The sequence below is a fragment of the Saccostrea echinata genome, unplaced genomic scaffold (genome assembly GCF_033153115.1).
Source record: "Saccostrea echinata isolate AGI-Se365-2 ecotype Australia unplaced genomic scaffold, CSIRO_AGI_Sech_v1 ptg000027l, whole genome shotgun sequence".
Taxonomy (NCBI): domain Eukaryota; kingdom Metazoa; phylum Mollusca; class Bivalvia; order Ostreida; family Ostreidae; genus Saccostrea; species Saccostrea echinata.
In genome coordinates, this window is record NW_026889776.1 from 6,900,444 (window position 1) to 6,914,041 (window position 13,598).

Sequence of the window (13,598 nt, forward strand, 5' to 3'; positions counted from 1 at the left end):
ATAAAGTAACTAAGTACATAGTTATGAAGAGCAAGAGTGCCTCTTCCAAAATTGTGAAATTCATGGCCCCAGGGTCAGGGGTTCTGGTGTTAAGGCGGGGCTCTATTGACTATATAGTGAAAATGCATTAATTCTTTGAAAATCTTCTTCTCTGCTTCTGGGCATTAAGGTGATAAACTAAGTATATAGTTATGATGAGGAGGTGGGCCTCTTTCAGAATTTTGAATTTCATGGCCCCAGGGTCAGGGGTTCTGGTGTTAGGGCGGGGCTCTATTGACTATATAGTGAAAATGCATTAATTCTTTGAAAATCTTCTCCTCTACTCCTGGGCATTAAGGTGATAAACTAAGTACATAGTTATGATGAGGAGGTGGGCCTCTTCCAGAATTGTGAAAGCCATCGCCCCAGGGTCAGGGGTTCTGATGTTAGAGCAGGGCTCTATTGATTATATAGTGAAAATGCATTAATTCTTTGAAAATCTTCTTCTCTGCTCCTGGATATTATTTAAATAAACAAAGTGCATGGTTATGATGCATAAGGATGCCTTTTCAAAAATTGTGAATTTCATGGCCCCAGGGTCAGGGGTTCTGGTGTTAGGGCGGGGCTCTATTGATTAAAGAGTGAAAATGCATTGATTCTTTGAAAATCTTTTTCTCTGCTACTGGAGATTATTTAAACAAACTAAGTGCATGGTTTTGATGCATAAGGATGCCTTTTCAAAAATTGTGAATTTCATGGCCCCAGGGTCAGGGGTTCTGGTGTTAGGACGGGGCTCTATTGATTATACAGTGAAAATGCAATGATTCTTTGAAAATCTTCTTCTCTGCTACTGGAGATTATTTAAACAAACCAAGTACATGATTATGATAGGCAAGGATGCCTCTTCCAAATTTTCAAATATATGGCCTCAGTTTTTGGGGTTCTTGAGGAAGGGGGGGGGGCTCTATTGATTATATAGTGAAAAAGCATTAATTCTATTAATTAATCATTAATTAATCCTGTCTGCTCCTTAGCATTGAGCTGATAAATAAATTGCTTAGCTATGATGAAAATGGGAACTTCGAACAGAATTTTTAAATCTTGTGGTCCTAGGGTCAGGGGTTCTGGCATAATAAGGGGTGGGGGGGGGGGCTTTTGATAATATAGTGGAAAAGTGTTAATTCTTTGAAGTCCATAGTTATGATGATGAGGGTAACTCTTCCAAATTTGTAAATTTCTTGACCCTTGGTCTTGGGTTCTGGTGTTAGGGTAAGGCTTTGTTGAATCTGTAGTGAAAATGCATTGTACCTGTGAAATTCTTCTCTACTTCTGGGCATATTGGAAGAAAACTGAGTAAAAGTTTAAATGATATAAGTAAGCGTGTATCTACCAGATTTTTGAACATCTGGACCATTTGTCTAAGCATTCTAGTCCTGGGCAGGGCTCTATTAATTTGTATTCTACTGAGAGAAGTTATTCTCCTTTTCCATTCATCTTTGATAATTAATCACTGTAAATAATGTATTTGAAAGGTTAATAGAATAAGATAATTATGCAAGAATGTTTATCATATAATTCAAAAAGTATTTTCTTAGTTTTAATAATCAGGTAGACCTGTAAGTAATAGATAAATAAAAATGAGACAAAAATAACTTATCTTATTAAAAGTTCTTCAAAGACCATAAGAGAGGTCAATGCGAGAGGTCTTAATATGGGTTTTAAAATAGTACAGAAGCACTAATAGTTTGTTAATAGTCTGCATGGTGATAGTGTTAAGTGGGGGACAGATTAGAACTTAATTTATGAGTTGATATTGAATACTAGACTAATTATTTTGTTGATCCTGATCTTCCTACTTCTCTTGCTTTAGGGCAACAAAGCTTCATCTATCAGTGTATTTAACTTCTAAATTGTTGTATTATACTCAGGTGACCGTTAAGGCCCTTGGGCCTCTTGTATAATTATGTCATTGAACTAGAAGAAGTGGGAAAGGTAAATATCCTATTTATCTTAATAATTGTGTTTTTTTTTTAATTCCATCTAGTTCATAGTTCTTCTTTTATATCATCCCAAAGTTCCTTCAGTTCAGGATGCATTATTCTTGTAGCTCCAACATTAAAATCTTTCTTCACAGAGATTTCGAAGTCAAAATCGAGATATTCCCGCTTCTTGATGTCATAGGTCGGCCACCTCACAGGAGTTTCCTCAGAATTTGGATCTCTAGAACAAACGAAAAAGTGTCAAAATTAGATACTCGTACAACATATTACAGTCTTTCTATCAACTTTTTATAAATGTTAAAAGCTCTAGTGACATTAAAACAAAGTCCAAGAAACGTGTACTTCAACTGCAACAGCACGAACAGTTCTTTCAGAGTCATTTTTCTCTTGCATATAATATCGATAACGGATTTATTTATTTAAGACTTGGTTTTGTTCTTAAATTGAAGGAAGGGGTCAAGACATTGTGAACATTACATTTTGAAAGCTTTTTAGCAGTCGATAAGCATGCCAAAATAATTTGTCTTCTAATTATCTCCAAATATAGACAAAATGCGTTTTTTAAATTTTTTTTTTAAAATTAGGTAAGGTCTAAGATCAATGTCAGGAGCCAGGTTTAAGGTCAAACGTACTTAATATCAAAACCAAGCTTTTTATATGATTCAAATCTGTAGATAAAAAAATATTTTTCTTAAGGTTTGCCAGAGTAACAGTGTCTGTTACAAAACATAATGAAAGGTCTCTCAACAATGATTAAGTCAAAGTCGACAACTTAAAGATTCAAAAGATGTTACAGACGAACAGACAGACAGTCAGAGAGAAGCCTGGTAGAGTGACCCCCTGAAAATAGCTTTACTTTGCAGGTCACCAAAGCCTGCATTATACTTGCCCAGTTTTGGCGAAATTCGAGAAATAGCGGATAATCTTTTCACTGAGTCTGTTATGTCTTTCTTCTGTGTGATTGTAAACCGGAAGGACAGGCATGTCAAAAAGATGATACAGGTCGTCCGCGTGACCCGCTCCTCTAAACCATGGCGGAGGAGGCGGACCAAAGGGGAGGGGGCTTGTGGCAGACAAAATATAGTGGTAGGTTTTGTGATTGGCATTGTTTCTGGCATGCGCAATGAGAGCACTAGTTGCTGGAGCGACCATCACACTATCTCCGTAGAAGTCAGTGGCTCGATTACTTTGGTCATCGTCTCCTTTATCTGTTGTGTAAAACTCACATAGTTTCTTACTCAATTCCGGTTTGTTGCCAAACAACTCTTGCACTAGGCCGGGTATTATGACATTACAGAGGACGTGCCTGGGAATCCCTTTCTCGACAGAGAAATTATAAGTCTCTTGGAGTTCGGGCATAAGAGTGAAATACAACAGCGATCCTTCCGCACTTGTAGTTCCTGTCATAAAATCCAAAGACCGGAAGAACTGTCCTTCCGGAGAACTATCATCATGCATTGTAAAGTACAGCTTGCTCGTAATCAATTCATCGTCCATGCTTGGACCCATCAACATTTCTACTGTAAAGTTATCGGAAGCCATAAAATCATAAATATTGACAGCATGTAAAACTTCGCTAGCTGGAATTTTCTGGAGACAAGCGAAAAACTCAGCTTTGTTCTGTATTGGACAGCTCGTCTTTTCCGAAATTCTCTCGTTCATTTTATCGATGTCGGAATCTGCAGTGATGACCTGTCTGTTTACTACACCACTCATGGAAATAGCTCTTTGGAACATCCCAGTATTTGCCGGTATCAAAGTCTGAAAATGGACACTCATTCCTCCAGCCGATTCACCGAAAATAGTTACAGAATAAGGATTTCCTCCAAATGCTGCTATGTTCTCATGAACCCAACGGAATGCCATCATCTGATCCCAAAGTCCATAGTTCCCCTTAGATACAGGATCATGTAGATTCAAGAAGCCAAATAATCCCAGTCTGTAATTAATCGTTACCACAATGACGTCACCTTCCGCTGCTAGTCTCTGACCGTTTGTCTCACCAGCAAATCCTACTACAAATCCTCCCCCATGGACCCACACCATTACAGATAGACTCTGTTTTGGAGAAACTTCCCCCGGGACGTAAACATTCAGTTGAAGGCAGTCTTCGGAATATTCCGGGGTATAGTCTATGCCCAATCCAATATCTTGTTGCATGCACGCCGGTCCATGGAGATCAGGAATTCCTTGTACTTCCGTCCATCTTTCGACTGGCTGTGGCTTTCGGAACCTGAGATCTCCGACCGGGGGCTTCGCATAGGGGATTCTAATGAATCGATAGACTGAAAGATAATTTTTTACCAGCTCATGGTAACCTCTTACTGGACCGGAAGGTGTTTCTATGACAACTGATTTTGGTTCATTAGCATCACCTTTACCGTAAGCTGTCAGAATTGAGAGCAACAAGATGCAGAGGAGATCCATATCTGAAATTACAGAATTTCAGTTAAAATAATATTGTTTTTCGGCATTTTGACAGAATCATTTAAAGTGATTCGGACACTCCGATTTTTACATTAGCTAAAATAGACATTGAACCACAAACAAATTGTCGAAATATTCGATTACGTAATTGATAATAACTGTGTTTTTAGCTCTACTGGTTAGAGACCAGAAGAGCTTATGCGATAGTAAGGTGTCCGTCGTCCGTCTGTCTGTCTGTCTGTAAACAATTTTTCAAAACGCTACTCCTACACTTTTGGTCTGATTTCAATATAACTTGGCACATAAGTAGACTACACTAAGATACATAATTTTTGTGTATCTGATTTTGATTTCAATGAATGATGTTGCCATGGTTACTAAAAATAGAGATTTCTGGTAAATACTTTCAAAACGCTACTCCTCCTACAGTTTTGGTCTGCTATCAATATAACTTGGCACACAAGTAGACTATACTAAGATACATAATTCTGTATATCGGTTTTTGATTTCAGTGAACGGTGTTGTCATGGTGACTAAAAATAGCAATTTCTTTGAAATACTTTCAAAACGCTACTCATCCTACAGTTTTGGTCCGATTTCAGTATAGCTTGGCACACAAGTAGACTATAATAAGATACATAATTCTTTTTATCGTTTTTTTATTTCATTATACGGTGTTGCCATGGTTACTAAAAATAGAAATATCAGTGAAATACTTTCAAAATGCTACTCCTCCTGTAGTTTTGGTCCGATTTCAGTATAACCTGGCACAAAAGTAGACTAAACTAAGATACATAACTCTTTATACTAGTTTTTAATTTCGATGAACGGTGTTGCCATGGTTACTAAAAATAGAGATTTTTTGACATACATTCAAAATGCTACTCCTCCTACAGCTTTGGACTGATTTCAATATAACTTAATGGCACACAAGACTACACTTAGATACATAATTCTCTATACATGTACCAGTTTTGGATTTCGATGAACAGTGTTGGTTACTAAAAATGAAATTTCTGTGAAATACTTTCAAAAGGCTACTCCTCCTACACTTTTTGTCTGATTTCAGTATAACTTGGCACACAAGTAGACTACACTGAGATACATAATTGTGGTTATTGTTTTTTGATTTTGTTGAATGATGTCGCCATGGTTACTTAAATCCAAATTTCTGTAAAATTGTTTTAAAAGGCTACTCCTCCTTCAGTTTTAGTCTGATTGCAATAAATCTTGCCACAGAAAGAGACTAAACCAAGGATCATTATTCTCTTTATTGCTGTTGCAAAGTTTCAAGTCCAAGTGCTACTTTTATCTTTCTTTATAAGTACAACCAGTTGAGCTACAGTCTCGTCAGAGACTTCTGGTTTATTCAATTAATTGTAATTGCATGAGGAAATGCCCACTACAACGAAAACCAGTCCAGAAGCCCATTAGTCCGAAAAGTATAAAGTAATTCAAGTTAACTTATTCATTTCGACATTTCAATTCTTAAGGTCAGACGACCAATATTCCTCGAATATCTGTTTTGTATAACTTCATAATATGTAGACAAATATTAATTATTTCTATTATATTGTGATTTGTTAACTGTTTTCAAAATGTCCTAAGAAATTTATGAACCAAAAAATTGTGATATTGACAATTCAAGAGATTTCCAGTAGAGTTACATGTATACAGCAAACACCACCATCTGGTATCTAGCACAAATGCCTTGTACCTCAGTTTTTTGTTAGGAAAGTAAATAAAGTATCAATACTTCAATGACAAATTCTTAGGAAAAAATTGTATATAACTAAGGAACGTGTCGTTTGACCTTAAAACCATACTTTGATTCTCCAAGACGCTTTATATGTCCGCCAGTTAATATCCAATTTCAAATCCTTATTGTAAATTTAAACTTAATATATACGAAATCTTCTTGGGTTACACTCCTTTGAAAGAATGAAAAGTCATATTTTGGATTGCTCTCTGAATAACTCAGTCTATTTTTTTTTTTGGGGGGGGGGGTCACAGTCAATGTTCTAGTTGAAAGTGCAGACGCTATTCTATATTTTGGATAATTCTTTGTGAAATCAAAAAATTATTTGAAGCATAACTATGCATTTATACATGTATATCATTATACATGTACATAAAGTTTTGTGTATTAAACTATTAATACATAATAAACATAGCTATGGTAAAATAATATGAAATATAGCAATATACATGTACATTCCTAGTCAGCACTTTTACATATTCTCTCTCTCCCTCCCTCTCTCTCTGAAAAAAAAAACCAAACAAACAAAACTTCCCTCATTCTTTTTGGATATTTTTACATATGTATACATGCTTCCTCCGACATCTTAATTTCCGAAAATCAGAATAAAAGCATATAAAACTTTGGGTTCAGAGGTAGTACATTAATATAAAAGATTTCATTTTGTATATTGAAATATAACCGATTGATATTCGGTTTAGAGTACCAACTGGACTTGTGAGGATTATAGACTACTAGTACTGGACCGTAGCAACTTTTCCCTAAGAATTATAATTAACACGTGAAAGTTTTAAAGTACAAACAATATATCTGAAATGTAAATAAAAAAATTGCAGAATGTGGATTAATACATGCTGTGACAAAACTGCAGAATAATGATCTGAATAAGCATGTTTGATACGCATTCATGCATATACTACTAGCAGGTTAAGTCGGATGGGGGAAGGGGGTGATGATGTAATTTTATTTCCATAAAAAGGGAACCCGGGTCCCCAAATGCAATACCTCTCAATACTGGTCTACCTTTTCCCTTTCCTCAAATAAAACAGGTGTTTAAGAAAGCTTTGGCAATTTTTTACTAAAATTGATAAAGTTCTTAGTTATTCGTCCTTGCATTATTAAGTAGTACATATTGAAAATAAGGTACATGAAATAACTTAAATTTTTTACTTGGTTTGCATCTGATTCTCTTTTCTTATATGTTAAGCAATATAGTTGTGTCAAAAGATTTTATTATTAGTTAACGAGTTATAAAATCTCTTGGATCCGCCAACCAATTGCAGTATTCTGCAAATTGCTAAAATGGACATGTTCAGAAATCGATATAAATCTTACCTTGTATTCTCCAATCCTTAACGTCTACGTACGTCCAAAAGTGGCGAAAGAAAACTGTACTGTAGAATTTACAAATTCTCTTGTTTGCTCTCCATAGATGGATCGATTTAAAATCCTACACTTTTCCAGTTAAACACTTGTTTAACACCAAAGTTCAAACATACGGTGGAAACCATGATCTTCTATAAATAGAAAATGTAAAAAATCTTTTACACTTTACACGTAGATCCACCACAGTCAGTGTTATGAAGAGTACCACAATAACATTAGAATTGTCAGATCCCCGATTTTTAATTGACAGGAACAATAGACAATCAGTGTTAAAATAATTTCTGAATACTTTTATGTAACACAAAGCTGGATGTGTAATTTTGTAAAACTAAAACTTTTTTTAATTTAGAAGGGACACTATCAAGTTGGATTAAAAAAAAATATTTAGGTACCCGTAACGAGAAGAAAAGAGTCATAAATAAAATAGAATAGACAACAAAGAGAACAGAAACACAACGAAAACTTACTAACGATGACTTATCATGGCTTTACTGTTATTGAGAAGAAGATATTCAAAGATTTTCCCTTTATTTTTATGTAAAACTTTAATGGCCCATTTTGGCCCCACCCCACCCTACCGGCAGGATGGGGGTCATGATTTGAGCACATTTGAATCTACAATACCTGAGGATGTTTTCATATAAATATGACTAATCATGGCTTTGCTTTTATTTAGAAGCTTTTTCCTATAAATACATAAATGTAAAACTTTGATCGTCCATTCTGGTCTCACCTACACTCTGGGGTCACGAATTGAACAAACTTGTACCTATATAATTGAGAAAGCTTCTATGTAAATGACTAATCGTGGCTTTGCGGTTCTCGTGAAGAAGATTTTTTTTCTATGTACATGTATTCTCTCGAAAACTTTGATATTGCCCATTGTGGACCCAATGGGCAACGGGTCCTACCCCCAGGGGTCATGATTTGAACAAATTTGAATGTACACTACTTGAGGAAGCTTCCATATAAATATGACTTCTCCTGGCTTTTTAAGTTTTGGAGAAGAAGACTTTTAAAGATTTTTCCACTATATTCCAATGTAAAACTTTAATTTGATCACCCATTGTAAAATTTGAAGAAATTTGAAGCTTTCACATAAATTTCAACTATTCAGGACCAATGGTTCTTGAGATCAAGATTTTTTTTCATATATATTCCTGTAAAACTCGAACGCCTACTGTGGCCATATCCCACCCCTGGAGGTCATGTTCTGAACAGAATTGAATCTAAACTACCTTCAAATGCCTACACGTAAGTTTCATCTTTCTTTTCTGGGCCACTTGTTCTTGAAAAAAAAAAATTTTAAAAGAAATTTTTTTCACTAATTCTTGATTTCCCATAGATAGGGGCGTGGTCCTTCAATTGAACAAAGAATCCTCTTTACATAAGGATGCTTTGTGGCAATTTTAGTTGCAAGCAGTTCTTGAAAAGAAATCGAAAATGTGAAAAGTTTGCAGGCGGACAAAATGTGATCAGAAAAGCTCACTTAATCCTTCGGCTCGGGTCAGCTAAAAGACAATTGCCTTTCCCGCCAACTTCAGTTATGTAATATCTATAAAAGCGACTTCATTATTCCATAATTGACTTTTTTTTATATCTCTTATTAAATGTAATTGATAATCTTTGTGTGACCTGCTATCCACTATATGATCTGTCTCTACTCAGTATTCTCTGCTGGTAACGGGTTGGAAATAAAACATTTTGGTCGATTTTACCAGCGAATACTGAGTATCTAACTAAAGAAATTGACAAGTCATCTCAACATAAGTACAAATGAATTTATTCAGAAACAAAATGAACAATGAATGTATGTACAAAATGTGAGTTAGAATGACTATCCTATCCTATCTAGTGAATATCCTATCCTATTTTATGACTATCCTATCGAGTGAGGCTCTGACTCGCCGCTCACGTGATTTGCCACCAGTAACACTTTGTCTATTATATGGACGACCCCATTTGTTACTTTAATGTCTGCTTGAATCACTTTAGCATTTTCCACCATAACACCATCTGTAATGCAATCAATGAATAATTTTTCATTAAAAATGCAACATATCCTTTTCATGTGATATACAGTTTAACTTCGGTATCTCGAACACCGATACATGTATCTTGAATACCATGGGTATGTCGAAGTAATTTGAAAGTCCCAAACGCTTATTCCTTAAATATCTTACCCTGGATATCCCTAATCCTCGGATATCTCGAAGTATTTTCTTTGTCCCATCGAGTTCGAGATAACGAGATTTGACTGTATATATAATACAAGACTAGATGACGTTTACTCTTATATACCACAACACTACTTGACCATCCCAGTCGGGACGATCATACTTGGATAAATTTAGGGATAAATAAACTAGCTGGACTCTACACTAAGTATCAATGTGATTTTAAAGATGATTACGTAAAAATGACGTAAGATGTGTTTTACTCATTAAATTTTATGTCACGATAAGATTTTGTCACACTGTAAAGAAGTAATCTTACTGTTGTTCTTTTTAATGATGACGTCACTTCCCTGCACAGTACGAATCTTCATTCCGTCGGTCAGCCCCGCGCTGTAATAGGTACCCTGTATATAGTGGTACTGCAGCAAGGCTGTAACAAACAATATGCAATGTCAGCCCCACGCTATAATAGTTACCATGTACATAGTGGTACTGCAGCAAGGCTGTAACAAACAATATACAATGTCAGTCCCACGCTATAATAGTTACCATGTACATAGTGGTACTGCAGCAAGGCTGTAACAAACAATATGCAATGTCAGCCCCGCGCTATAATAGTTACCATGTACATGGTGGTACTGCAGTAAGGCTGTAACAAACAATATGCAATGAAAGCCCCACGCTATAATAGTTACCATGTACATAGTGGTACTGCAGCAAGGCTGTAACAAACAATATACAATGTCAGCCCCGCGCTATAATAGTTACCATGTACATGGTGGTACTGCAGCAAGGCTGTAACAAACAATATGCAATGTCAGCCCCATGCTATAATAGTTACCATGTACATGGTGGTACTGCAGCAAGGCTGTTACAAACAATATGCAATGTCAGCCCCACGCTATAATAGTTACCATGTACATGGTGGTACTGCAGTAAGGCTGTAACAAACAATATGCAATGTCAGCCCCACGCTATAATAGTTACCATGTACATGGTGGTACTGCAGTAAGGCTGTAACAAACAATATGCAATGTCAGCCCCACGCTATAATAGTTACCATGTACATGGTGGTACTGCAGTAAGGCTGTAGCATATATAATGTCGCCTCGGACTGTAATAAGTACCCTGTGCATAGTGGTACTGCAACAAGGCTGTTAAACACTGACAGCTCCGCGCTGAAGTAGTTACCCTGTACATTAGTATTAATACAGCAAGGCGAAAATTTTAACGATTAAGCGAAGCGATTTGATGAAGAAGTTGATTAACCTTTAATGTAGTATATAGTCTAGTTTTGATACAGGCAACTTGAAACAAACCATGCAGTAGGACACAAATTTTTAGAGTCTACGGAAAATATTAATGTGCATTTCAGCCATTGTTGTCAATTGCAAGCGCGTTGTCGTCATTTTTTACGAATACAAATTACGAATAATGATGAACCCCTTTCCGAAGTGCTGGCCATTTTCATAGTGTTAAATCCCCGTAGACTTTGAATTTGCTGTCGTGTCAATATAATAGTTGAACTCGAGGGTTCAAAGCAAAATTGGGGGAAAAAATGAAAGCCTAGGTATTTATTTATTTTGAGTTATAATGTTGGTACCGTGGGGCAGACTTTAGTAGGCGGGACTAAACTTTAGTTGTATACAATCCAAGGGCAACCTACTTCAAATCAGATCTATGTAAGGTTGCATCTTGCTCAGATTGATAATAATGCACTTCTGCATAACATGTACTCACTTCTGGAGGCTGCTAGTGTAAGAAACTCAGTGTTGAGGAATCCTGTGGGCAGGGCGTCAAAAGCAGCCTCTGTCGGCGCAAATACTGTGAAAGGTCCCCCTATAATTAAAAGTTGTACTCTAAATTTTCTATGGAAAACAATTAAAAGATGCATTTGTATCACACGAATAAAATAAAACTCAATGATTCCGAACACTTCCGTACCTTGAATGTCATATTGCAGATTTGATCTAATGAATGAATAGGTGAGCTGAGTTAAGTTCTGATTGGAAGCGCAGTACTGTAAAACACTCTCTTCCGGCAGTGGATACATGACGTCATCAATAAGATGAACTACACCGTTTGAAGCAATGTTATCGCGTGAGCTAATTCTACTACCGGTTGCTGTCATTACCTGCATTGACGTTCATCATAGTAGATAAATACATGTAAATTTAGAAAACAAATATATATATATATATATGTATTTCATTTTAAATTAAAAAAAAAAATTCTTTTTACCTGGCCATTTTGGTATACATTTATCCTTATTTTGTAACCATTGGCCCATGATCCAATTTCGATATCATTTCTAAAATTTTTCATTAATTGGCTCCCGGCGGTCACGTGGTACTTGATAACTTTGGTGAGTAAATCTTTGTCGTGAGATAGTTTTGACATGACGTCACTTGGAACTTTGGCAAAGGCATCATCAGTAGGAGCAAATATTGTAAATGGTCCTGTGAATTTGGTAATTAAGGTATAGTCACGTGATCAAATGATAACTAATTTCTGAATTACTCATTTTGCTTTATAGATAAAGTTTCGGGATTTTTCGCAGTAAAACTTCAATTTCTTTTTTGTTGCTTATTTTTTTTAAATTTCAAAAACATGAAAAAGGTTCCTAGGAATAAGTCATACCCAGAAGGTCTAAACTTCATTCTTAAGCATAATAAAACTACACTGTATTTTTCAGATCTAAGTTAAAAAGTTGAATTTTCTTATACGAAGCATGTTTTAATTATGAAAAGCATGTACTGTATTTTAAAATTTTAAAGTCTACTCGAACAAAATCTTCGTATCCCATAAACACCATTGTAAATTATTACCTTGTGTGCCTAATTCGTGAGACAGTCCAGCTTTGGCCACCAGAGACGCAAAGGTTCTGGCCTGAAGATCATGCGCCAGCTGAAGCACAGTTCTGGTTGAGGCCACACCGAGGAGACAGAGAAAGACGGACAACACCCTCATACTGTCTGATTACAGTAGAACACAGGAAGGCCATCTTTATAGCTTAGGAACTTCCCTTATCTCACGTGTGGTAGCACGCGGTACAGTGACATAACTTACTGGGAGTTACGAAAACAAATGGAGATGCATTGTTAAATTACTAAGGTAGTGACTGAAGAATTGATCTTTTTTTTAATATTTGACTGAGATTAAGAGAACAAATTTGGAAAATTGTAATTTTGGGCTATATCTAACGATTGAGGAGAAATAAACATTTTTTTCAAGGAGTTTATACACTAGAACATGTAGAAGTCTTGATTTTCCGGGTACAATTGTTGATGCACAATATGAATTTTGATACACTTAATTGCATTACTATGTTGAACAAGACATGTAGTAACTACACTCGTTAACAAGTCCTTAATATGCCTCAGCTATACTATCTGCATGGTACTTTAAGGAAGCTCTAAACACTGCACACTAAGGAGTTCTATTTGTTGGGTAGTTTTATTGAGTAAGAGTTATCTGCCCTTAGAAGAAAAAAATAGAATAAAGTTAATGACACAATTTGTTATGTCGATTGAATTAAAGTATTCTTAATGTTATGTAATACCAAGATTAAGTAATTGAATACATTATTTCCATTAATTTTCCCAGTGTAAGTAAACAACAGTGATTTCTGTTCACAAATAGTCTATTGTCTTTGAACATTTTTTTCTGCAGAAATAAGGCAGGTATACCCTATGTTGAAAATGAACTAAATACACTGAATATATATGTGCACCTTTATATGATATTTTTTTCAAAGCCCAAAAAGCATTTTTCATTAGTGATTAGAGCCTCCTTAAACAAGAATGTCCTTGTGACTTCATAGGTAAAAGTGAAATTAACGAATTCCTGCTATATAGAGAGGATCGACAG

General features: G+C 35.7%; 2 protein-coding genes across 2 annotated transcripts; both read right to left on the reverse strand.

The window, feature by feature from the left end:
* Nucleotides 1-2,019: 2,019 nt before the first annotated feature.
* On the reverse strand, nt 2,020-4,406 carry LOC133193152 (liver carboxylesterase 1-like). Its single transcript, XM_061329121.1, has 2 exons — nt 2,869-4,406; nt 2,020-2,199 (listed from the first exon to the last, which is right to left on the reverse strand). Exons 1-2 carry the CDS (start codon nt 4,404-4,406, stop codon nt 2,025-2,027), a joined length of 1,713 nt encoding a protein of 570 aa, XP_061185105.1. The 3' UTR covers nt 2,020-2,024.
* A 5,004-nt stretch (nt 4,407-9,410) lies between these two features.
* Nucleotides 9,411-12,698, reverse strand: LOC133193153 (periostin-like). Its single transcript, XM_061329123.1, has 6 exons — nt 12,557-12,698; nt 11,970-12,187; nt 11,673-11,862; nt 11,469-11,567; nt 10,048-10,158; nt 9,411-9,567 (listed from the first exon to the last, which is right to left on the reverse strand). Exons 1-6 carry the CDS (start codon nt 12,696-12,698, stop codon nt 9,431-9,433), a joined length of 897 nt encoding a protein of 298 aa, XP_061185107.1. The 3' UTR covers nt 9,411-9,430.
* Between the last annotated feature and the right edge of the window lie 900 nt (nt 12,699-13,598).

Coding starts and splice junctions, on each gene's coding strand:
- LOC133193153 (XM_061329123.1), bottom strand. CDS start 12,698: ATGAGGGTGTTGTCCGTCTTTCTCTGTCTCCTCGGTGTGGCCTCAACC. Junction 10,159..11,468: donor TACACTAGCAGCCTCCAGAA/GTGAGTACATGT, acceptor TGTTTGTTACAG/CCTTGCTGCAGTACCACTAT. Junction 9,568..10,047: donor CATCATTAAAAAGAACAACA/GTAAGATTACTT, acceptor ATTGCATTACAG/ATGGTGTTATGGTGGAAAAT.
- LOC133193152 (XM_061329121.1), bottom strand. CDS start 4,406: ATGGATCTCCTCTGCATCTTGTTGCTCTCAATTCTGACAGCTTACGGT. Junction 2,200..2,868: donor TCGAATTTCGCCAAAACTGG/GCAAGTATAATG, acceptor CGTTTGTTCTAG/AGATCCAAATTCTGAGGAAA.